Source organism: Anguilla anguilla, chromosome 12 (genome assembly GCF_013347855.1).
Source record: "Anguilla anguilla isolate fAngAng1 chromosome 12, fAngAng1.pri, whole genome shotgun sequence".
In the NCBI taxonomy this organism is placed as follows: Eukaryota; Metazoa; Chordata; class Actinopteri; order Anguilliformes; family Anguillidae; genus Anguilla; species Anguilla anguilla.
The window spans coordinates 31,185,566-31,211,765 of NC_049212.1; the positions used below are offsets into that span (position 1 = coordinate 31,185,566).

A 26,200-nucleotide genomic window follows, 5' to 3' on the forward strand; every position below is an offset into this window, starting at 1 on the left:
TCCCCCACAGAATAGAGTCCAGTGTACCCGCTCAGTTGGCACGGGTTCACTGGACGGCATTGCCCAAGCCCAGCCCACTGCCCACAGCCCAGCTCTGCTGTACCACCCATGCCCCCTAACACACCACAGTGACTAACACATGCGGGTCATGCCCACTGGCGGTGGCACGTTACTTCCTCGGTGTCCTTGGCACACACGGTTTTGGATTGGTATGCCAAAAAATGAAAGGTTTGCGCAATTTTTGCCACATTTCTCTGGTACACCCATTTTTGGAACTCAGGTGCCAGTACTGGTCCAGCCACCGGTTAACGTCTGAGAAAACACGCTGCTTTTAAGGCAGTGCTCAAACAGCATAAAAAACATGCGTGTAAAAAGTGCATGTTCATTAAAATGCGAGGACAGGCCACTCGTAATTTTGCCTTCTGTCAAGAGAGAGCATCTAGCACAGATAAGGGAGAGAATTTGTTTGTAAGAGAACAAACAAGTAACACATAAGACCGCGCTTTGAAAGATCCTGACCTACTGGATATGCATCCAATCCAGGAAACATGATACAGAATGGATCTGATATTGGATCCTTTGTAAATGAAAGGGATAAACGGCCTAATTGAAAAAAAAAAAAAAGCGTAAACGTTGAAAGAAGAGAGGCACAAACTGCCCGGCGCTCACAAAGTCCTTCCATCTGTTTCTTGTCGTAGGCTGCTGCACGCCATTAGCTCCAAGGTCTCTAAAAACCGTGTACCGCTCAGCTCTGAAAGTGATTACCGAGCCCTTTAAGGGCACATCGTGCTCTAGCGCTGGCACAGGAGTCTATTAACTTGAATATAATGAACCATTTTAAGATGCGTTTTTTGACATCCGCAAACGAAGGGTGCAAATCGTGGCCTGGACATGTGCCCTTGTCGGTAGACTTTAAAGGCAAAAACCGTACAAACTTCAGTGGCCATATCGTGACAAAGAAATGAATCAAAACTGATATTACCCTAATTACCCCTCCCAGACATATCCCAAGGGCCACCAGGGGGTACGGTGACTCCACCTGGGTTTCGCTCCACCTGGGTTTCAGAGTGCTTGTCCTCGAGGCGTTCTCGGTGAAGTGATCAGTCATCGTAGAGGGGGCGGGGCGGGGAGGTGGAAGGGGCGCAGGTATCCGTTTGAGCGAACGCCACCTCGTTAAAGAACATATGGCCCTCGCCCGGGAGGCCGTTGTCAAGGTGACACGCCTAAGAGAAGAGTGCTAGAGCGCCACACGGGGGCGCTCGGAAAATGCGCTCCCGTCCCGATCGCCCGTCGCTTCGCGAGCCGCTCGGAGTGGCACAACTGCCAAAAAACCGCCACTGACCAGACGCTGCCGTTTCGCCACCACCTTTCTTCTGAAAAGGCAGTTCTGCAAAATACTTAAAAGGGGGGGGGGGGGCTTGTGTGTAGAGGCCTGCAGAGACAAGGCGTGACTAAGAGGGGTTCACTAAACAGTCCCAAAACGGTATTCCGCCCCTAGGAAACATCTGCAGAGTAGAGTAGTGCTGCCAACAGTAACAAACTGTTCGGAGCAGACTTCCTGTTCAACAGGCGAAACTTCTGAAATGTAACGGACTGGTCCGCCTAACGAATAGGCTCTTGTTAAGCAGGAGGACAGTGGTGGGCAGTGAAGTTGGGCTTCTTCCTACAGTGGACAGTGTCATCTGGAAATAAACCCAATCAATTTCAGAGGCAATCCTGAGAAAAAGTGCCATTACAATTTCCTGTATGACGCCAGAGTGAAGTCTCTTAAATATTTAAACAGTTTTTAAATTTTTCTATTTCTACTCATTTTAATATATTCTTAATTCCGTTATTATTTTTCTTGTTTTAAATTCCTATTTGTTTTAGATCCAAAGCAAATGACTCATGGTCCCGCATTATTTTTTAATAGCATTTCACCGTTAAAATAAAAGAAAAACCTCTTCACATTGCCTGTATGAGGAGGTATATTTCTGTGTAGGTATACTTGCAATTGTGAAAGACATAATCTGTGAATGTCATGCTAATGGAGTTTTCAGCTGAAAACTCAAACTAATAGTACCTCCCCTCATTTCGCCATCCCCCTCACTTCCCAAAGAAAAAATAATGCAGGAGGTTGGTGGTGGTGTGGGGAAGGGATGGTCTTTGTGCACTTTACCAATCTAGAGTCTTTTATTTTTGTGTGCAGAATGTGGCTGTTGTTGTGAGACAAAATGAGAGAGTGGAATAAGGATGCGGGGAAGGTGGTGTATGTCGTCAGAGGGGAAATTTTGGGATAATATTGGGGAAGTGGAGTTGAATCTGACGGCTGAGGAGGCGACGTCCACCCCTCCCCCTTCCCCCCCTCTCTCGTTCCTCTGTAATAACCGAGCACACGTCAAGAGGTCTTCCGAAACACTTGACTTTCCTTCTGGAATCAGGGGCTCTGGCGGAACCCGCCAGAGATGTTTTCGGGCAGAGCGGCGCCAGACCCGCGTCCCGCGGCCGTCGCCGCCGCGGTGGAGGCTGCTGCTCGGGCCTAGCCGCGCTGGGCGAAAAAGGAAGTGACACGGCGAATCCGAAGGCTTCCGAACACATCCGGAGCGAACGCGCGCGCAATGTCGCTGTGGCGCTCTGAGATGTCTTGCCGCCCGTTAATGCGCACTGGCGTGTGGCCTGTGCAGCAGCCTCCAGACAACTTTTCATTGTCTGAATCTTTCACACAGTTAATCGCATTGTGTCTTCAGCACCGTGACATTTTTTAAATTTTTCCAACATGGATAATGTTAGCAATAAAATAACCTCACGAGGGTGAAGCTATCTTTCCGTATAAGTCGTCACTGGGAACTGTTCCCTCACGTTAAAAAAAACCGGGTCCTGCCCCACTCTGCCTGCCGAATGCACTGATGTATTATCTGTTCGTATTGATGTGGTCCCTGATGAATGTCCCGACCATTGTATTGCCATAAGACATTATGTCAATGCTGTGAACGCGCGGAGATTGTGCTGTTCAGGTCCTGTCTATCTGATCTGGGATCCCTGCCCCGACGCACAGGCGCGCACACACATTCACAGACACACCCGTACCAGGTTCACATTCGTTCTTAGTGGTCCCTTAAAACCACTCAAGTCCCCAGCATAGAGTCAGCTGTAGGCTATTAAGTACACAGAGTTTAGGACTTTTTGAACTAAGTGTCCTTGGATAAGGTGTCTGCCCTACGTAACTGCCCACAGTGGACTGTCAGATCTATCTCTAACAACCAGTGCTTAACCAGCTAGTATATAAAGGAACTGATGCCTGTGTATATTCTGGGCAACGTTAACTGAAAATGTCTGCTACTCAGGCACTGTTCAGAGCGACTGCATATTTATACATATTACATTCATCCTTTGTCTCTCGGTGGGTTCCATCAAATCGTTAATATTCATGATTACTTTCCTTGCCGTATCGCGCTTGCAAATCTGAGAATGTCGTAGATAAATAGTTTAGGCGTCCCCTTTCCCGGTAACTCACGGAATACTGCTCACGTCGTCCGTTCAAGATTAATATTTGTATTTAGGCAGTATTAGGCGTGTTTTATATAACCTTTTCTGTTTTGGACGATGTGTACGCTAACGGTTACTCGTCGGTCTCATATCCGCAGACCCTGGGCTGGATTGTCCTCGTCCGGATTGAGCGCCACCCGGCTGCGTTTGCCGGTACTGCGGCGTATCCAAACGGCCCAATCGAGGTCCGCGTCACACTTCCTCGTGCAGTCCCCAGGCTGAACACTGCGCCGTAGCGTAAAACTGCATTAAACAAATAACTGTTTTATAGTAACCCAGCAGCCATATATGGCTTTTAAAATAGCCAATCCAGGCGACCGTTTACCGTTCAATTCTGCTCGCAGGTGCAGATATAAATAAATAAAGCCGTAAATAATACTGTGCCGACTGGGATCACCTGAAGCCGGGTGTGTTGTCTATCTGTTGGTAACATACACAGTACAAATGATGATGATGATGATGATGATGATTATCATTGTTATTTTTTGTTTAATTAATTCTTTCAGATCAAATTGGATTAATGATTAATAACCAGTCAGGGAAAACATTCTGTAGTCCAGATCCGCTGAACTGTATTGTGCAGACCGCACTATTTCAGCGATGTTGTAGATGGCACTGCATTGGACCGCAGTTTGAGCTGTTCTGGTCTTAATAGCCTAGACGAGCAGGTAAGCGTTCTGCATGGGCGCCACCTGCTGGCGAACTCCACTCAGCGCCCCTGCCCGCTTTTCAAGGCCACCCGGAACGGCTCGAGCCGCAGTGCGCTGGCGGCGCCATCCCGCGTCCCCCGCCCTGACCGCGAGCCGGTCGCATCGAGAGCCTCGCCTGACATCGGCTTCGGAAACCCCCGCGGCTCACTGCCTGAGCGGCTCCAACTCTCACTGCCACGCCAAGAGTCTGCAGTCCGCTCTCTGCTCTACACATTCCAGCGCAGAGACGGTGCCAATAACCGGTTGTTGAACCACCCCCATCTATTGCCGTTTTAAAACGAACAGACTAAAAGAAAAAAAAAAAAAGAAAAGGGTTTGATTTTCTAAAAGTATCGTTAAAAAAAAGCCCAGTTGGTAAAACAAAAGCCCGTTTTTACTTGACTCTCCCGCAGAGTTTTTAAGAATTTTTACAAACGCAAAACATGTCTAGATTCGTGGCATGACCAGGTTAGCCTACAGGAGAGACCCGGACAGCCTGAGGCTCCGTTGTGAAGCTCACACACGCAGTTACTGAACGCCGCCGCGCTCGCTGAGAGCCCTAGCCCTTCAGTTAGATCCACAGACGCACATCATCACAGTCACGGGCCCAGCAAGGCCGCGAGCGAAGCGTGGGATCCCACTCGCTTTGCCTGACATGTTTACCCATCACTACCCTCTTCTGCAAACCTGCACACGGTTGCATCGTCCTCCTCATCCTCGGACGCTCAACCCCCGCCCTGCTACGCCCACGTCGCCAGTGGTTCCTTGAAACAAACCAATTGGCCCTAGGCTAATCGATGGGCAGATGTGGCGGGGGGGAGGGAAGAGGTGTATCGTTTAGTGGAGGGGGATAACCCACCCTTAGCCATGAACACCCTCATATGCTCTAACACAGCTGCTGACTGAACTCTATGCCGACACCCACCTTGGAGTGGTCTTCCAACCCTGTCTGCGCTTATTTTAATAATAATAATTATAATAATAATAACAATAATACTACAAGTGAATGTGCTCTTCCTCTTTGACCCCTCCCTCTCCTCTGTACAATGTCCCTCATTTTCCTTCTCATAACTATGCACCTCTATAGTTTTTGGATTGTAAAATAAAAATGTATGACAAATAAAACTTTGGATAAAAATCCATCCTCTGTAAAGTGTTTTTTCTTTGGCTGTTGTGAGCAATTAAGAATTTCAGATGTTCTGGAATCCTTCAGGCAAACATTATTTAAAAATGAAATCATAATTAAACAATGAATGCCTTAGGTGCTTTTTAATATTTCCCCCCCACACATTCATAAAATGACACTTTGGGCATTAATACAATAACAAAAACACAGGAAATGTTACTAGTTGGATACAACGGTCATATAAATTTGCCCTATAAAAGCCATTAAACTAGTACATCCTATGTAACACTTTATTCTGGGATAATTTCTCAATGCAATGTTCTCCATAAAATGTTTGATTGAATGTGAACTCCTATTGGGTACACATATTAAAACATTTTAGTCAGAAACTTTTCTTATGAGGACATCTTCAAGTGGCAGTCAAGTGTTTTCAAGTCTTGTCACTTTCAACAATGACTAGACTTATTCATTGTTGAAAATTATTCACTTTTATTGCACATGATATTTACAACAAAATTACACAATTCGCTAATGTACATACAGTGTTGGCATTTATAACTTATACATTTATAACAAAAAAAATCATTGTTTACAATATTTACACAAACACAATATGATCATTTTCAAGACAATTTTCAATGGCACAAAGAGAGCATTCAAATCCCCTCTAGTGCTCTCCAAGAGTCACTCCAAGGCCACTGTGTAAACTAAAACCTGGAGACAAAAAATGGATGAAATCCAGACAAAAATGAAAGACAGAAACACCTGAAACCAGAGGACTGCATCTGAATGTAGGAGGACTTTGGATGTAAAAGTTAAACCTGAACACAGCCATTGATAAGTGGACCCAAGTATCAGCTTAACAACGATGACTATACAGACACAAGTCCTCAAACAAAGCAACAGAGAGCTATCGTTTGAGATTTGATTGTAGAGTACTGTACATTCTGAGGCCACTGGTAAAATGCAACACATTTCAGGTGAAATCAAGACCCCCCTAGTTCTGACTGCCATTTAGTGTAAAATACAGATACGTTTGCTTTTTGTCCATACTGTATGTGTCCTTTCATAGGTTATTTATGCCCTGAGATTTGTCGATACCGTTTTTATTTTTTTATATTAATGATCATCCATAGGAGCTGTATAACTACTCCTCAAGCTGTACATACCAGCTTCATATGTGTAAGCACTACATTCTGAACCATTTCATTATGCATTATGTCAGTACCTGCAAATAGGCATATGGTGTATGTCACCACTGATGCAGCAAGAGACATTTCCACGATAACCCAAATTACACACCACATGCATATATGCAGGTTATCGACAAAAGCATTTATATCAACCACAGAACTGGATTCAAACGCAGATTACTAGATTCATTAGCATCTATTAAATGCTAATGAAGGTGGCATGTAGTTACTAATGTAGGATCTGTACAGCTCTCATGGAGGATCATTCACAGAAAGAACCTGAAATATGAAATGGAGGCTAAAGTGTGATCCTGAACGGTGAGTATTATCTGTGTGTGTGTGTGTTTATCCGTGCATGGGTAAGTGGGTGGGTGCGTGTGTGTGTGCATGTGAGTGTGTGTGTGTGTGTGTGTGTGTGTGTGTGCGTGCGTGCGTGCAAAGTGCCTGCCATTCCTTGCATGTGTGAGAAATGTTAACATCTTTGGCAAATAAGTAATAGGAAGTCTCCTCAGTGCATAAGGCCCACTCCGGCCCCTCCCTTCTTTGGTCCTGGAAGCACTCATCGGTTTTTCTGAAAAAGAAAACGTCAGAAACGCAGGCTCAGAGTCAGCATCCCTTTGCAGCAGACAGTACATGTCAAACAATTCACCCTTATTTATTCGAATAAACACTGCACCCGTTTTTTAAGTTCCTGAAGATCGTTGACAATTTCAAAACGAAACATCTACTTTCGCTGATGTTCAGCACAAACGGTGATCATACATTCTGGTTAGCAGCGCGATTTGGCGATAATTCTCGGGCATCTGCAGGTGCGCATTTACAGATTTTGCATGTAAAGTACTGCAGGTGTGCAGCTGCCCCAGGGGCTGGTCTGCAGTCACATGGGTAAAGACTTGGTCTGCACACCGCCCTATGTGAGTACTAACCTCCATGACCGTGTAGACCCAGTTGAGCATCTCGTCGACGTTGGTGTAGACCCCAGGCCTGTCCTTACGGGCACAGCCCACTCCCCAGCTCACCACGCCCACCAACTGCCACTTATTAGACAGGTACACCAGAGGTCCCCCGCTGTCCCCCTAAAACACACAGGGAGTTCCTGGGCTTGTCCTTAGCATTCTCACTCGGATTGTGAATATTCTGGCTCAGCCTCTTAATAAACTATAACATTCATAATGTCGAGCTTAGCTGGAACAAAAACCAGAAACATCACTGGCACTCTGTGAATAGCGTTGCCTACCCCCTTCTTCACCCCTTTTCTGAGTCCAAGGCTGTTTCTAAACCTAGCTTGTTTGCTAAAGTCCACACCAGAGTTCAGTTAATTGTACATCTTCTATTTGGTCTGGTTGGATTTACATTGCAATGATTCAAGCACCCCGATTTGTAAACAAAGCGATTAGTGTGTGCTTGCGGGTGCACTTGGAACAGCTGAACGTTTGCGCGAGCGAAAATGGCCGTACCTGGCAGGCGTCCACTTTGCCGTCGAGGAACCCAGCGCACACCATTCTGGGAGTGATGGCCGGGCCATAGACCTCGCGACTGGAGCACACAGATCTGTCTATCAGGGCCACTGAGGCCTTCTGCAGCACCGAGGACACAGCACCTGGGGGGGGGGGGGGGGGGGGGGGGGGGGGTTGGATGCAGAAGACGCAGTGAAACACTAATTTACTATAGTAGTGTATAAGGCTCTACAGTTGTGCACCTGAAGGTAGAATTCACAATTTCTCTATATCTTGCACTGCATTTCCTCATTTAACCATAAATGCATTTGACTCTAGATATCTATGTAAAATCACCTGCTTCAAATTGCAAATGTAGAGAACAACGGACAGAGATAGAGATATACTGTGTATTCTTCATTGTCATTGTCCTGTGCGTCTATCACTCTAGATACAAACCCTAGACACAGAACCTAAATACAGAATCCATGGGGGGGGAAAAAAAAAAAAAACTTTCAGTGCAGCTTCCCCAGGACAAACAATACAAGTCTACCTTTGAACTTTCAAAATTATAATAAGAAACAAGCCCACCAGGGCCACCAAAACTGGGGCACAAATGAGACTACCATATATAACAGGTCTAGATTACTGATGAGCCAGAATGGCAGCCGTAGATGTGCTCCATCCCTGCTCTGTGAAGGGGAGAGATGGAGGCGTTTCCAGGAGGGGGAGGAGTCTTACCTCTCTCCTCCGTGTAGCCCCATCCCGTCACCACCAGGGGTGTCCCCCCCTTCAAATTCATGCCGTAGGGGGGCAGACACACGGGCCGTTGCGTATCTGGGGGAACATTCCCATCGTCATTCAGCTGTTATTCCAGCACTGCACAATATAGCATCACTCATATTTGTAAGATATACATACACACTGTTGGCCCCAAAACACACACAAAAAAAAGAGTTTCAGAGCCACCTAAGTTAACTACCCTGTTGGAAATTATTTCTACACATCAGAATTTTCAAATCAGCTCCATTAACCCATATATACCAGGAATAAAGGGATAATGTCCCTATAAACAGTGTAGCAGTTCTGCAGAATTGGCCCCAAATATAGGATCTGTTTCTAGGCAGTTTCAACAAACATGTTACGCATTACGATACTGGCCAGGGTATGCTGCATCATAAAATGCTAGTTTTGCAGTTACACTGATAGTTGTCATACATTACAGCAACCACTAGAGGTCAGGTGCAATAGCAAACCGACTCACTGAGGTCATTAAAGCACCCGTGGCACTTGTAAAACATGGGGAGGTGTTGGCAGGCGGGAGACTTACGTCCAACGGTGATAGGCTTGCTGAGCCGCATCATGGCGATGTCATAGTCGTTGCGCTGGGCAGAATACTCCCCGTTCAGGATGATTTTGTCCACTGACGAGCCCCCTAAGGACCCCATATTTGTGCGCCCTGTCATCACCTGCCACCGGCTCACCTCCTTCTTACTTCTGCAGGGGGGGGGGGGGGGCGGGGGGCGGGGGGCGGGGGGCGGGGGGCGGGGGCAGAAACACTCATTTAGATTTTTAACAATGTGTCATTGCAATTATAACGCTTGCAATTTTTAAAATGCAGCGCTTGGAATTGTAACGATGCCAATTGTAATGCCGGTCATCTTCCTGAGACCTGACAAAATAAAGTTTAATATTTTTCATTCAAATGTGTTAGACAAATACATGTTGCAGTGAAAATATTGTCCAAAATATAATTTCAGTTTTACTGAATGTCCCTTGTAGTGTAGGTATCAGCATAGTAGAATGTATGGTTCTAAAGATTAAGACCTGAGACTCATGTCCCCTACAGGGGACAAAAAAAATGACTTGGCGGGTCTCAGGAGGATAATGTAGGAACGCACACACACATTGGGGGCGGGGGGACGGGTAAAGTAAGATGAACAGAGGAGCGGGGGGTGACGGTACTGACCCGGAGAAGCAGTGCGCTGCCGTGACGACCCAGCGCGGGGTCACCAGGGACCCCCCGCAGGTGTGCTGGCCGTTCTGCTGCAGGCTGACCTGCCACGGCCACTCCTCGATGGTGGTCCCCGTCCCGCCCACGATCCGGTCCTCGGCCGCCTGGTCCCCGCAGTCTGTAACCCCAGCACATACCGGACATGCAGTCAGACTCCGCCCATAACACATACTGCTACACTAGAGCTGACCAATATATACATAGCATTCATTTTATTATGTAATTCAATATATAATATATTATAATATTGCCACATTACAACACCCTGGTTTTCTGTTTCTCTCAATACAGTGTGCTATGACACTAAAAACAAAACTGCCTGTGTAATGTTGAGGGGTGTGGCTACACACGCTGGAAATGTAGTGTGTAGCAGGATTAATTCATGTATTCATTCATTTCATTCATTCAGGCAGCTGTATGCAGCAGTGTAGAATACATACTACAGCATATATGTGCTGCTTATCAGCTGCTGCATCAGATTCAGTTTCTGAAGGCAGGCCCGGTCATGTATTTTTAGCTGTGCCAATATCATTTGGCAATGTATGCGTGCTCCTGTTTATGTGTATGTATATATATGTGTGTGTGTGTGTGTGTGTATGTAAAAATGTGTTTTGTGTGCTCCTGTTTATGTGTGTGTGTGTGTGTGAGTGTTTGTGTGTGCAAGTGAAAGTGTGTTTTTTTGTGTGCTCCTGTTTGTTTGTGTGTGCGTGTGTGTGTGTTTGCGTGTGTGTTTGTGTGGCCGCGTATGTGTGCATACACGTCCCTGCGCTTGTGTACGCTCGCATTTAGGCAACATTCCCTCTTCTGACCCCTAACACGCATTGATGCCGTTGCCGTGGAATCCCATAGAACCTGCCCAGCAGCTCAGCCTCCTGGAGCAGTCACTCCACAAAGAGCCTGACAGAGGAGGGCTGAGAGGAGGAGCAGAGTCTGCGGAGAGGGGGAGGGGGAGGAGGAATGCGGGGGAGGCGGGAAGAAAGCGCTTACTTGAGCAGGTGAGGGAGACCGCAGCGCCTGAAGAGCATGACTGGCTAAAACAGGGAGAGAGAGAGAGAGAAAGGGTCAAGCCACTAACCATTCCAAACCACTTCTTTTTTTTGGTCCGTATGAAACCACTTTTTTTTTTTGGTCCATATGATACGATCAACCGAGAGCCCGGATTAAAAATATGCAGGAAAGACAGACTGTACATGTTTATTCATCATCTGAACTCTCTGTGCTACTGGTTGATGGTTGATGGAGGCAAACAAACACAGTATTAAAAATGTGGTTGCGAATTATGTCTCTCATTCGTACTGGTAGCATTCTCTATCCCAGTAAGCATGCATGTGTGGACAGGCACACGACAGAAGTTATTACTTACAATATGATGCTACATTCACACTTGCATCTTTTGGCTCGATAAATTGCACAAGTGTTAATGTAACATCACATTATAAGTTGCTCTGGTTGCAAGGTGCTCTGGATAAGAGTCTGTTAAATGAATGTTACCCATTCAGAAGGAAGAATGGGTTAATGTCACTGTCTTCCATTACACACACACGTTAGTTCTCACAGTTTAGGATTCAGTACTGTCAAACATAACAGCAGAACCCCAGCAGGACCCTAGAAACCACTCACGCCCACGAACTGCATCCACACACAAAAGAGCGCCCATCCAAAACTCTGAGCAATCGCATTTTTTGATCTGGTCATAATTGAGTGCCATACTTGTCCACCCTGCTCAGCTTATTGTGTTAAAAGGATTCCAAAACAGATTGGGAACTCATTCAAATGGAATGAGCCAGCTTCCTTAAATTCTTTTAGGGTTGGCGTACAGAGACAAAACAGATTACCCAGCGACTGCTGGCCTCGTTTCCTGCTATTTAAAAACAGTTTCACCACACCCTGTATCTTATGTTATTCCAGGCGAAAAACTTACATTCAGAGCTTTAGTGATGTGTTGCGTCTGTACTCGCTAGTCTGGGAATGTTGTTAGCCAGGTCTGTCATTATTGCTCATGTTAATCAGATGAGTGTACTTACGTGCTCTTACGCGGATAAGAGCTTTCGGCAAACAGATGCCATGTAAAATGCAATGCAACGGAGCCGACAATGAAGGGAGAGTTGGAGATGTAGACAGGAACTCAACACTGTAAAGCAATACGGCAGCTGCACTCTCGAGGTACATGCAGAAGGAAATGGCAATGGCCTTTTCAAGGGCTTAACCCTTATGGTTAGACCACTGTGTGACTGGCATACTCTCCATATCTACATTTTACGTTTCTATTAAGTTGTACAGTAGATGCTAGATCCAGGGTGAGGCACAGCCGGCTCTCGAACCGCCAGAGGAAGTGAGGATTTTCGGTTTCGATGCGACCCGGTTGTGTTCTGAACCCTAAACCCCGTCCGGTCTTTCGGTCTGCGTTCGCGGGGGGCCAGGCAGTCTGGAGCCGGAGTTTAAACTCACCGGTCAAAGACGGCCTGCTCAATGGTGGAGGCCGCGCCCGGGTCAGACCTGACCCCGCAGAACGACGCCCTGAAATCAGAGGGCAAGGTGCCGACTTCAACTTTGGACATTCCAGGGTTTCTGGGAAAGGAAGGAAGAAGGTAGCTTTTAGTCCCATGAAACGTCCTTCTTGAAAGCACTCTTGAGAGGCGTACAATGAGCATTCATTACAGTGCAGGAGACCAGCATTTCCGGTGCAGCAAAAAATGTAAATGACCAAAGCATTCAGAAATGTCAGACGGCCACGTAACCACCTCCTGCATACGCATCCTACCGAACTATTGCCCATTTCTATTTGATAGTGCTGGCCTGGTGATTGTACATCAATGGTCTGTCCATAGATTCGCTCTAGAAGCAAGCCGCCCCCCCCCCCCCCCCCCAAATAAACCTTTTCAACATGGTTTGTTGAATGAATTCGATTCTGAATATTCGCATTATGAAATTCCTTCAAGCTTAGTTTAATTTTCACCAGTTTATTCGACCTTTCACGTGTCAGCCTGTGGTCCCACTGAGGGACGTCAAGCCCGAATATAACAGCGCTCCCACAGGCCTATAACAAGCGGGACTGCGTCTGAGCTCGGAAAAAAGGCAGCAAGCGTTTTATAAAACAGAAATGGCGCTACGTTGAGCCCCCAGTTGCAGAGCATGTTACCAAGCTGGCTGATTGGATGACATGACACTGTGATATCCTGCGGCCAACTGCGTAGTTTTACTCATCGCAATACATTAGCATTCCACTAGCCTAGTGGACCGAGAGTTCCAACTGCCACAACACACCCACGAAACACAAATAAAACCTTTCAAAGTTAACTTTTTGTTCAACGGACAAAACATTACGACATAAAAGAACGTCATCCACCCTGTTTTATAAGCTCATTAAAAAATGGGACCTGTGTTTTGTAGTTGTTCCAATGACCATCGGTATGCACTTATTGTACGTCACTTTGGATGAAAGCATCTGCCAAATAAATGTCATGTAATGTTGAGGACACTTCCAAAACTTTGGATCAGCAAGTTATTCCTTTGGCATCAGTGAAAGGGGTGAGAATATTTTTGAAAGACCTGGGACAGTGTGTCACATTACATTACACTACAGGCATTTAGCAGACACTTACGACTTACACAACGTTTACGTAGCATTTACATTGCATCCATTTTTACAGCTGGATATATACTGAAGCAATGCAGGTCAAGTACCTTGCTCAAGGATACAATGGCGGTGTACCTGGGAATTGAACCTTTGACTAGCCGTGATATTGTACCTTTAACTTGCTTGCTACGTTGAGTATCAACCAGTATAAATGTGTTAAATATCCCCTATAGAATACGCCCTAGATAAGCTGTTGCTAAAAAGCAGGATAATGGATAAGGCGACGATACGGCTACAAAGTGTGGCTAAGCTTATGTACTCACACTGAGTAGCCCAGCTGTCGGCAGGTGGTCTCTGTGTGCTGGGGACTCCAATCCTCCGCGCACACCGTCCGCCAGCCCGACCCGGGCCTGTACACCTGCAGAACCTGACTGCTGGACACCAGACGTACTGCAGAGGGAGAGGGGGACCGAAGAATCGAAAAAAGGGTACGTTCATTTAGGGGCCCGTCATAGACACGGAACAAGCTGGGGGTTTTAATACAAGCAGAAATGCAAAGGTACATTTTAATTCTTTGGAAATGCAATCCAATATAAAATAGCTGCAGCATGAAATCAGCTTTTAGCTCTCTGGACGACATCAGTGAATGATAATTAAACCAGGATGGAGGTGTACTAAATAAATGACAGGCAGATAGGGGAGGGTTAGTACAATACTGCAAGACCAATCGCACATTAACCATTGACCACCCCCCCAGTGGAGTTAGCCTACACTTAAGAGTTATGGGATGCCCGTCAGTGCTTTACCTGGGAAGGTGGTATTGGCGGTCAGGCTGGAAACGCAAGTGCTCTCATCCTCCCCCCCAGAACAGTCCGCCTTCCCATCACACGCCTTGTCCAGCGGGATGAACTTGAACGACCTCACGCAGAAGAAGTACTTGCTGTCAATGAGTTTCTTGACTGGAGGAAGACGTGGAGGAAAAGGTTGAGTGGCCGGCAGGGGGAGTGGGAGGGCAGAGGAGATGGGGTTGTACAAACAGCACTGTGATGTAATCAAGGGCTTTCATGCAGGGAGAGGAGAGGGATATGCAATATGATGGCAGAATACGCTTATGTAAAAAAATAAAATAAATATATATATATATATATATATATATGGCGACTTTCAATTAATCCTGTCTAGAACTTAAGTATGCACAAAGGAGCTCAGCCAATGAAAGAACAGGGAGGAGGAAAATGTGTGGGCGGGGCTTACCAAAGTAACCGGCCACCACCAATATAGCCAGTACGACCAGCACCGCCAGCACCGTGATCAAAATCCTCTTCCGCTTGGCGGCCTTCTCCGTCGCTGTCTTCGGAGCCGCCATTGGTCTTCTGCGTTTGCCGGGCTGAACCGGAACTGCAAGGGTAGAACCGTCCCGGCAGTTAGGCACAACACTAAAGGCCGAACGCCCGGCTACAGTTCCCTCTTCCTCCATTTTTACCAGCTTTTCACCGTGCGGCGTTAGGAAAGCTCCAATCGGCTGAATCCCCTGGGGTAGTTCTGTACCCCTATGGCAACTTTCTAGAGGCTCACCTTGTGTTGCACCTGGGCGAAGAGGTCTGGTGCTCTCCGCAGCAATCTGAGTATCCGTCTGAAAGCGAAACAAGAAGGACAGAGAGACAGGAAGGGAGAAGGGAACACGGATTATAATACACAGTACTTCAGATGGACACTCAAAGGAAACTGTAATGTGTCTAGTTTCAGGTTTAATTGGGACAGCTGGTAATGTGCACCCGTCTATGTGAGGTAAGGACGGAACCTAATGTGAGGAACTGGAGACACTAAGCATCATTGCTTTAACCAAAAGCAAACCAGCAGACCTAGATAAATCTGCTGTAGGCTCATTCATCTCCTAATGCTGCGGGGGTATGGGGTCTCCATTGTGTGAGCACCTCGAGCTGTACGCTGAACACCTGTTGTACGTTGAACACTGCCTTTTGAGTGCATCTCTCATGTGAGTCATTGAGTGACAAGTGGGAAACAAGCTACAACATGGCTTTCATACAAACACCTCAGCACCTCCATCCTGAAACAAGATAATGGCTGCCTGAGTTCTCCGTCTAACTTTTGTACTTGCACGGGAAAAGTTCCTATTTCAACTGGTGGTGGTGGTGGGGGGGGGGGTTTGTGTACTCTTTTCTTTTTTTTTTTAAGACTTTTTGGTTTATTACTTGGTGAGAGCACTGACGTTCTGTTTCTGGTCGAAAAAGGGCGTTTCAGGATGAAAACAGGCAGCATCAAACCAATCAAAGTGACACTAAATGCCAACTGAAACTGTCAATTACAAGATAATAAAATGCTACACATGTGCCACCTACCTGAAAGAATAGCACGCGTTGTGCATGTAACTGCATGCGACCGATTCCCCCCGCATAAACTCGATTAACTGGATTCAACTGTTTCGTATGCTTATCTATAGAAATGCAGGAGGCGATACTTTCGGTGACTGTTCAGGCGGTTGATAATTCCCAGAGCAATCAGCTGTCAAAATTGACGCGAATCCGCGATTCACCTTTTGAAGGGAAATAGGGACGAAAGGCAAAACCTTAATGGTTGCGGCTGAAGTCAATTAGAAATCAAGTTAACCAAAGCTCTCCCTGACTGGACCCCAAATCCTGCCCTTCCTGCGCTGGAGGACTACTGGGCGCACCTGGCCCAGTTTTGCCTCGTTAACTGCTTCGTGCACAAATCGCGGTTATAGTTTTATCGCTAACTCAACCTACTCGGCCCGATTTTCACGTAGTGTGCTTGCCATATGAAAAGAGATCTCACCTGTGAAAAGAGGTTTAAGTTTTGGCGTGACCTCGTAAAACAAAAGATCGATGACGCTTGATGTAATGTATGACATTCGCAGTGAATTGCGCTGAACACCTAAACAATTGCCCTGCACAAGATGAGAGAGAATGAGCATCAATACGCTATTGTTTCCTTATTGCCTTCCGCGTGCTTAAATTGTTCGCCCCTATCTGCGATCATTTACCGTAAAACGTTGGCTGTGAGCGGCGAGAGACAGAGTTCACTGACCGTGTTCGTGTCAAGTGAACAAATTGTGTACATTTCCTGATAAGGGGCCGAAAGTTGCCTGAAATCGTTTGGCCCAATTGGCCCATCTGAACACACAACTGCACACAAAACTGCCATTTATTCAAACTAAATAAGGTACTGCATTTAACTTTCTGAGGACACACAACAAATCAGCAGATCTGGAGAAGGGCACACGATGCAATATTCATATTAATTTTGGAATGATATGCATGAAGAGGGGATTTGTGGTGTAATACGAAGCGTGAGAGAGCAGAGGGGGGGGCCAGAAGGTGGTGGGACTGGTTCTCGGTGGCCGGGGGCGGGTGCGGGGGCGAAGGGGAGATTCTATCTGTGGTACAGTCACTGTTTCCCTATGCTTCCCGAATCCAAACCTACAGGGGGGGGCCCCGTCTTCACGTTATCCAAAGGGAGGAAACAAAGGATGGGGCGACATAGCTCAGGAGGTAAGACCGATTGCCTGGCAGTTGGAGGGTTGCTGGTTCAAACCCCACCCTGGGCATGTCGAAGTGTCCTTGAGCAAGACACCTAACCCCTAACTGCTCTGGCGAATGAGAGGCATCAATTGTAAAGCGCTTTGGATAAAAGCGCTATATAAATGCAGTCCATTTACCATTTACATGACGACGTCAGAAGCCATTCAGCCCTTCGTGGATTTGCAAACCAAATGAGCGAAGCACGACCACACCTCCTTGTCTGTTTCCATGCTTCATTTAACGTTCAAATTAACTATGCGCAAAAATGTTCCACAAAGCCACAGGAATATCTCTATCGTCCTAAATTGCCAGTTGTAATGGCAGTTTAAAAAAAACAAAAAAATTTTTGTATTAAGGCTGTTTTGCATTTGTTTTACTTTTAACAAACCTATCAATTTTGTTTTTTTAAAGAACAGGGACTCTGCCCATAAAGCAAACAGGAAAATGGGAACAGATTTCTCTCTCTCTCTCTCTCTCTTTCTCTCTCTCTCTCTCTGTGTGTGTGTGTGTTGGTGGATGTGTTTGGATATCAGTATTAATGATTGCTGTAAGGATATAGCACATAGTGGAAAATCACAGGACTCCTGTAAAAAAAAACTCCAAAGTAGTTTCATATAGGCGAAAGGAGGAAGTGTGACGAGCTGATAGCCTCGCTGCTTTCAGCTCACACATAATTCTTTCTGCCTCCATTGATCTTGCCCCAAGTCTTTTGTTCATTTTGTTCCTACTCATTCAAGTTGCTCATTTAGTTTTCCCATAAATAAAGTTTAGCAGACACACCCTCCTCTTTTCTAATACTGTATACCAAATCAAACAGTGAGAGAGAGAGAGAGAGAGAGAGAGAGAGAGAGAGATCCTCTTACAGAACCTGAAATTCAGCTTTGTGTGTGTCAGAGTCAATAGTGTTTTTTTTTCCATGCTGACTATGCAAAACCAGTCAGAAGGTATAGCCATGACACAGCATATCTCAAAAGACCACATCAACAGGATTGTGGCTGAAGAAAATAAAGTGCACAAATTTACTTTCAGTCATCAAAGGGATGGATGCACCCATTATCAATATCAACATAGGAACAATACATTTTACTCATCTTAGTAATACCCTTATCATAAAATTGTAATTTCACTCACAGACCGCTAGGGGACGTCTTAAGGACAAAACCACCTTTAGCTACCTCGCCAATATCGCAGACTGTGATGCGTATGATGAGTTTCTGAAAACAATTCTTGTGGTTGACACGTACATAAAAGCTTCATTTAACTGAAACAGGTGGTATCAAAGCTAGCATTCGATCACAAACTTTAAAACAATTCGAACAGTTAGGGAAGCAAAAAAAACAAAAGAAAAAACCAAGAAAGACAACTGGGGAAAATGACGGTCCTTAAGACTGGGGCATTGGGACCAGATCCAGATGGGAACACACCCCGTAGGGAACAGGCCCCTTTTTCGCTGAATGGCTGAAATGGGGTCACCCCGACCTTGAATTACAGGCGTATTTCGTTTTTGTTGTCAGCACCGCGCGTCCCTGTCGCCATGGGGCTGCGGCGCGTTCGGCCGAGCGACAGACGGGAGCGCTGTGAGAGTCGCGTTGGGCCGTTGGCTCTGCCCGTGGGGCGTTTGACCTCCCTCGCCATCGCACACTCCGCGGGGCCAAGATAGGCACTGCTGTTCCGAAACAGACTAGACCCCGCAACTCACTGGAAACGCAGCTCTGAGAGATGCATCGCCCTTTCACCCGCCTCCCCATTAGGGTTCAGCCAGGAGTCTCCCAGAATTTCCCTTGGCCTCCTGGAAGTTTTTTTTTCCCCCTCATTGTAGCAATTATTAAAGATGAAAGACTCATTTTTTTGTGCTCTCTACATGTGTTACGTTAGACAGAGCAGCCTGGTGTGACCCCTTTCTCAGAACTGTGGTGGCAGGACTGCGGACCATCTAAAATCTCCCAGAATTTGTCTGGTGGGAGGTACGACCCTTATCCTCCATCCAAACACGCAAAATACCCCACCACACCGACAAGCACCTCTGTGTGCCTCTGTCTGCCTGGCTCCTATCTCACCCGACATCATAGGCACACCACGTTCTTATATTGCAGGAAATAACAATGTTCTTATAAGTACACAGTGTTGTGTACACTGTATGACCTGATGTGACGCTGAAGTGAAGTATGACAGGTGTAAATGTAAATAACTCAATGTAAAAGTAGCTGCACATACGCAGCTTAGACGCAGGTTAGACACATACGCAAGTCAATGGTTGAGAATACAATGTTTTTAAGGTGGATTTCACACCCTAATTCCGCTGTGTTCACCTTTACTTTGTGACCCAGACTGCAAACGCACGGGTCTGTCTTCACACTGCCACCTCATACATCCAGGCTAAAGTTTGTTTGTACCAACACCCCTCATCGCGGCGTACCCCAAATGTACTCACCCTCATCGTGCCTCTGTCCCACAGCTGGCTTTGCCAAAACGTGCCTGGACAGGACGGAGGTATGCGGAGAGGGAAGCTCGCCGGACTCAAATGAACACAAGCGGGCCACTGCCCAAAATGAACAGAACCCCTCGGAATTCCCCAAAACAATCCTTTATTTCAGGGCGGTCCTGCGAGCTCCTCGCCGCCCAGATTCAGACCAGGCAAAAAGCAAACGTCACCCTGAGCCGGTCTGTGTCACCACCTTTCTGTCCTCCCTCTCTCTCTCTCTCTCCCTTTTGTTCTGCCTGTCCCTTGCTTCTCGCCACCAAATGTGTTTCCGTGGCAGCAGTCCTGCCAGCGTCTCCTCGCTCGCGGAAGAGCAGAGAACATCCTGTCGCACGGGAGCCCCGATCAGCACGGATGCCCCCGGGGGTGTCCCGCCCCCTCGCCAAACAAGAAAAAAAAGCTACTCTGAAACAGGACACCTCTCGCTGTGACGGCACCTCTGCCTGCACCTCTGCCTGCCTTCCCGAAAGCTTTGCTGGCCCCCCCCGGGCTACTCGGAGTGGCCTTGCCTGGCCCGCGGCAAAACCGCGCCTTTCCAGGGTGGGGCAGCTCACTGTCAGCTGCTTCCAACATCTGCAACTTGTTTTTGGTTTCTCTTCCCTTATGGTCTATTCACACCTCCAATCCTAGGAAGACACCTCATGCTCAAAGAATGTTCTTCTATTGGCAGCAATGATCTGTTTTGTCTGTCAGTCTTTGTGTCATAAGGACGTCATTATCATATATATGTGTGTATGTCATATCTATATATATCTACATCTATATATCTATATATGTATGTAACTTGGGTCTGTCATTTCTTCTTTCGCCATGCTGCCACCCCCGTGACCTGCCAACCTTCAAAACCCTTCCTTCCCCCTTAAAGGTTACAGGCCTTTGTCTCTGACTGCACCTGGCTCAGCTTAACTGCCATCAGATGCAGTTCCTCACGACAAACAAAGGCTCACCTGTGCTGCACTACTGTGTAGTGCTCTCTGCTGCCCCCTGTAGGCGATGCAGCCAGTGACAGGTCAGCCACTGATTCACAGACGTGGAGGCAGACATTACAGGCGCTTCTTGGTGATAACATACAGAAGCTGTGGCTCCACTGAATAATTAAACTGGGATCTGCTCACATAAGTGCAGGAGAGCTTAACGTTGGACTTTGAGACTTGTGTGCCAGATTTTCACCTCACCTTCCTCTTTTGGCATAGAAACCTGGAGCACAGCAAAGCACTGCGGTTTCCAGCTAGTACAAAGCTTATAGGAACTTTCAACCATGTCGCAATAATACTGAATGGAATCTCAGGCAGGAAACACATGTTCCCAGCTGCACTGCAAATGGGTCGACACTGTTTCTGCACGTGCTCTTTATTCCAGTACATGCTTAAAACATCTGCTTGAAAAAAGTATGTACAGTATGTAATCTGGGCATGATGACAAAAGAAACAAATTTTTTTTTATGTCGCTGCAACTTTAGAAAATGTCACAATGTTCTGCATGAGCTGTTTATAATCTCCCGCTCATTTCTTTTAAGGCCAGTCAGGTGACGGCCTTCTGTTTATCCTGCTGTTCCTCGAACTCAACCAGGGTTTAGTTTCGCCTCGCTTTGCTTTAAACACGTGGTCAATTCAAGTTTTTTTTTTTTTTAACAAATGCCCTCCCCAAGAGACTATGGACCATAGGAATATCTGCAAATAATAATCATCATTTCTTTATTGTACCTTGAAACCTCACCACTCTCAATCCTGGTTCTTTGTGTTTGCCCCACAATGATGCTGGTATCGCTATTCAAGGGTTGGCATGGTTTTTGGCACCATCTCCAGGAAGTAGGGCATTGGGATTTTCAAGTCATACTAAACCACACGTAACGTTTACAGCTGGATTGAATGCCAAGTTTTTCTAGAAAATAGAGAAGCATATGACCGGACATTTTTATGAATATTTTCCATGACCTCCTTATTAACAAGCTTCTCATCTCAATAATTGCGTGCCAAAGGTCATTGGAACTACAGAACTCAGGTCTGATAAGATATGATACTCATTAAGTGTCATTTATCCATAGCCAAGAACATCAAGTCTAGTTCACGTAGTAAGCATAAGTTAAGCCAATAAAGTTATGGTGAGTCAAAGCAGAAGTGAGGCATGATTACAAGCGATATGATAACGAGCTACAACATCAATATGGAAGTACAAGAGCAACACAAAAGTACAAGACGAAAATACATGAAGTGTGACATGAAAGTGCTAGAAGGTCAAGCTACAAGGATGCAAGTGATATACAGATTCGAGATTGGGAGTAACTATGATGAGGAGTAGTGTGAGAGTTAGTCAAGGTACGTCTTCAGACCTCAGCTTCTCCTCCCTACATTGTGGCATGAATTTTTCCAGCTCAAATCCTAGGACAATGGCATTGCTCCTCAGAGCCAGGTCTTATACTGTAAGACAGGGATCTCCGATTCCAGATTGATTTCTATCTGATGTGAAGCTGTTCCAGCTGGTTTGGAACTGGTTTGGCCAGGGTCATGCTGGCAACAAGATGGTTGAGATAGCAACCATGCTAGCAAGACCATGTCCAGCTGTTGGGCCAGCTTGGTGCAGACAACTGACCATCACCCAATTTGAGATGGTGTCCAGCTGGAGCAGAAGCTGGTTGTGTGTAACTGGAATTTTCACCAGGGATCTCATTCTCAAATCCTGGAGGGCTGCTGTGTCTGCTGGTTTTTTATTTGTTCCAGCACTTAAGTATCTTAAGTAAATTTAATTTAATTTAATTTAAAAGAGACTGGCCTAAATTAGCTGCTGAATAAAAGGAAATCACAAAAATCAGCAGAGACTGCGGCCCTCCAGGACTGGAGTTTGAGACCCTTGCTGTAAGATCTTCTAGGCTGTTTTTATCATTTACAAAACCTCTCAGGCCTCAAACACTTGTTGAGGAGTTAGGGCCATCACCCAGAAAGCTCAAACTCTTGCAAATTCAGTCATGCCTACTGTCTCGACAGTTTCGGCTAACTCATCATAATTACAATAGAGTTTTTGAGTGTAAGCGCCAACCTGTCGCAGGTGAAAGGCATAACAACAGGGCTATCGAATTGCAACCGAGAACTGCACCAACTGACGAGGCGTTTCTGAATTATGCTGATAGCTGCACCTAAGTGACGACCTGAAGGTGTACTGTTATTAACATATCCAGCCTTAGGCAAATCATAAATTGTATATGAAGCTACCTTTGTACTCTGAGCGGCACTGAGTGAAGGTCATTATTTTGTGTAGCCAATCGAAAGACCGCTTTTCATTCCCTTTCAAGAGCTGTGCACTTTGCGCAGGGCGTGCTGCAAATGTCCATGGTCTACCGGTGCAATGGAAGATGAGAATAATAATGTACCAATCAGATATGTCTCACAAGACATTCTTCTGCAGGAGTGAGTTGAGCTGGCCCTTTTTTTCTTAAAAATTAAGTTAAAAGGAATTGCATAAATAAGAGAAATTAATCTGAATTTGTTCAAATTTTCTTCTGTCATAAATATGAAACTAATAATGAATTAGAATAATAAAACAGTTTATTATGGGTCAGTTTTCATTTCTCATTAAACCTGTAGCTTTATAGCTTAAATGCTCTATAACTAAAAAATAATGACAGCAGTGTCTTGAAGTTTTATTAAACAATTTAAAAAAACTAAGACTTGGTGTTGCACAAATGAAAGAAAGAAAAATTGTAACACACAGGCCCATAATTAATTCACAACAATGGCATGGCTTGACCAAACCATTGCTATGCAACAAAACAACAAGTCCCCATGCATGATGGCTGTCAAATATGCACAATGTGTAAATAGAACACACGTATAAAAGGGCCTAGAACAGGTAAAACCTGGTTTCCACCTCACACATTATTAGAAACTGGCCAACAGTTTCTTTACTCTTCCCTATTGACCTGACTTCATAGGCAAAATAAGTGTATTTAAAACATGGCGGAACCACAACTGAAAATAGAACCCCTTATGTTAGCACACCGTTCCTGTAAACATTTCCTTTTGTTTTGTTCCTGTAAAAAAAAAAAAAGTTTTTTAAATTTTACTACTACTACTCATTTATTTTGGGTAGTGGAACTAATGCAACGTTACAGGAACCAGAGCTGGCGTTTAGGGCCACAACCATCCCTGGGCCACAGTGCTCTTTTTTTTTTTTTTACCACTTTTGGGGCCACAACAGCATTCTTGTGTGGGGCCTCCAAGCGTCTATGGCCGGTTCTGACGGGAACAATGTGATAGCATTTCGTGTCTGCCAGCCAGCCGACTGGCCTAGTAAATCTGTCTGATTGTTTGACATGTAGGCGTTGGTTGTGTTGCAGACAGGACTAAAAGGCTTTGCATTTGCTTTGTGTTTTACAGTGTGCTGTTTTTACACACATCTGCATCCGTCACATTCTCACTGAGAAAGAATGTGAAAGAAGTGAGATCAGAAAGAGAAAGAAATGGGGGCATGAAACGCTGCCTGTGAAAAGGTCCAGGTCCAGTGCAACCCAGTGCCGGTCTTTCTCTTTCCGTATTTCCAACACACACACACACACACACACATACACACGTATATATACTATAACAATAATGTTATTTCTGAAATTGCATGATCTTAACAGTAGCAGCCAACTTCAAGTCCATACCCTCAGGGGCAACACATTTCAAAATTCCATCTCAAATGAAGTTAGACATTTCAGCCTGTCTTCTGATAGGAGAATTGTACCAGACACAGTACATCTACCGTGTGATTCTATTACACAGACCTCATTTAATATGCAAACTCATTTCCTGAGACTCTGAAACACTGTGATGTTTAAGCATGCATGTACATTAAAACAGAAGGAATTAACAAAATGCACTTACTGTAGCCCAACACTTTGGTATCCTTTGTGAACTGGGTCCTGAGTCAATGTCAGAGAGAACTGAACAGCTTCAACACAGATCCGTTGACTTCCTTGTTGGCTCTCAGATTTAGTTTCCCTCACCAGGCTGTGCTTCAGCGTGTGTCTCCCTTATCTCTCTTTCCCTTCCCCCTTTCCCTCTCCCTGTGTTTGAACTCTTGCTCAAACAGCCACCTCTGTCATTCTGTTTAAACGGTTTGTGATGCAGCACACCTGGCCTATCCTCTTCTCCTCTGCCTTCGCCTGACTCCACCTTGCTGCCTCTGCCCTCCTCCTCCTCTGTTCACTGTGCAGTACCTTCCCAGAAACTGATGTCAGTGTCTACAAAGACAAACGCTGCCACATATTTCCGCTGCTCTGCCTGTCAGCTTGGAAAAAGACTGCCCGCTGGTGTGTCCCTTTGCTATTTTTTTTTCTCTTAAGTTCCGTGATATGCATGCTGGGTGGTGTGTCATATTTCACCTGTGGCTCACAGGCAGGTGGCAAGACTATGCCATACAATGAAACTCATACATCATGCTTACAGCCCTTTGAATGATGACCAGATCAAATGTTCATAAAGAAATAAACGGAAGGAGGAACTGTCTGCCCAGGTTCTAGGAAATCTTCTTTCACAAGCAAGCCATATGGGAACTGCCATATGGGAACAGTTGTATTGAAGTTATATGGATTTATAATCCCCTCTAATTTGCATATTATGCAAATTATCTTAATTTAGCACTTTTTGTGTTCATTTTGTATCCAATCTAAATAGCTTCAACCACTTTTATTTCATATATTCTCTTTTTACTTTTGTACTTGACTGTGCAGGTGTTAATGTATACATGTACATGCTGTCTACAGACGCCAGTCATATCCTGAAGGAGGCTAATTCAGTTGAGCAGACTTGGGTCAGTCTTTTAGACCTTATGTAATAATTGTATCGCATGCAAAATGTGATAAGCCCTTTCAATCATTGACCAATTTAAACCAATCAAATGGTCTGGCTGTTCAAAGCAGGACAATATGTTTAATTATGTTACAAACCCTCAGGTATTATTTTAACTTGTATTAATGTGTGGTGCATTCAAACATTGATCGGTGAATGATTGAAAATTATTTGCTAATATTTGTATGCTGGGGCTAATGTGGTGACTGTGTTTTGTCAAATAAATGTGCATTCCCATTTTTTTTCAGGTTGAATAAAATTATCGTATCGCCTCGATGTAAACACTGCAAACTAGCCAGACTAAATGGAAATGCAATTTGAAGTGAAACAGTTTGAAATGATGAAGGACTCCAACCTTCATTTCTACATTACAAGGTCTTCTGCATAAAGTCAATGCCTACAGAGAATATTTTATCCTGATAGAGGATACAGGATCCCATTCTGAATATTGTTAATCTCTATTAGAGTTAAACTGACTCTGGATGTTTAAGTGGAATGTACAGTATAAGCAATATTAACAGAACAATAAAATTGAACATGCTTCCCCTCATTCAAGCGCACAGCATTTACACGGTGTGGTGTGGGGATGGCTGGTTTAAGCAGCCACACCTGCCCTGGGTCAAGCTAATTAGACCTGGCCAATTGGATAATTGGTTAAGAATGAGATAATTGGCCAGGATAATTGGACCCGGGAACAGGGGTGGCTGCACCTGTGCGTAGTGAGGTAATCAGTGCGCACAGGTTAAATCTGCCATCCCCACTCACAGAAGGGAGCC

The 26,200-nt window shown here is 45.4% G+C and overlaps 1 protein-coding gene across 2 annotated transcripts; it reads right to left on the bottom strand.

Annotated features, from left to right (window-relative positions):
• Nucleotides 1-5,802: 5,802 nt before the first annotated feature.
• On the bottom strand, nucleotides 5,803-24,877 carry tmprss4a (transmembrane serine protease 4a). Of its 2 annotated transcripts, none has more exons than XM_035383780.1 (13): nucleotides 24,459-24,877; nucleotides 15,136-15,193; nucleotides 14,815-14,958; nucleotides 14,367-14,519; nucleotides 13,884-14,010; nucleotides 12,432-12,551; nucleotides 10,971-11,014; nucleotides 9,939-10,101; nucleotides 9,300-9,466; nucleotides 8,711-8,806; nucleotides 7,991-8,133; nucleotides 7,460-7,609; nucleotides 5,803-7,104 (listed from the first exon to the last, which is right to left on the bottom strand). In XM_035383780.1, the coding sequence occupies exons 3-13, from the start codon at nucleotides 14,924-14,926 to the stop codon at nucleotides 7,093-7,095; spliced, it is 1,287 nt and encodes a 428-aa protein (XP_035239671.1). In that variant the 5' UTR covers nucleotides 14,927-14,958; nucleotides 15,136-15,193; nucleotides 24,459-24,877; the 3' UTR covers nucleotides 5,803-7,092. The 2 variants fall into 2 exon arrangements, with proteins under 2 accessions (XP_035239671.1, XP_035239670.1); XM_035383779.1 differs by lacking the exon at nucleotides 24,459-24,877 and adding an exon at nucleotides 19,552-20,102.
• Between the last annotated feature and the right edge of the window lie 1,323 nt (nucleotides 24,878-26,200).

Coding starts and splice junctions, on each gene's coding strand:
- tmprss4a (XM_035383779.1), bottom strand. Junction 14,011..14,366: donor CGCCAATACCACCTTCCCAG/GTAAAGCACTGA, acceptor CTCCCTCTGCAG/TACGTCTGGTGTCCAGCAGT. Junction 10,102..10,970: donor GGTCTCCCTCACCTGCTCAA/GTAAGCGCTTTC, acceptor CTGGGGTTACAG/ACTGCGGGGACCAGGCGGCC.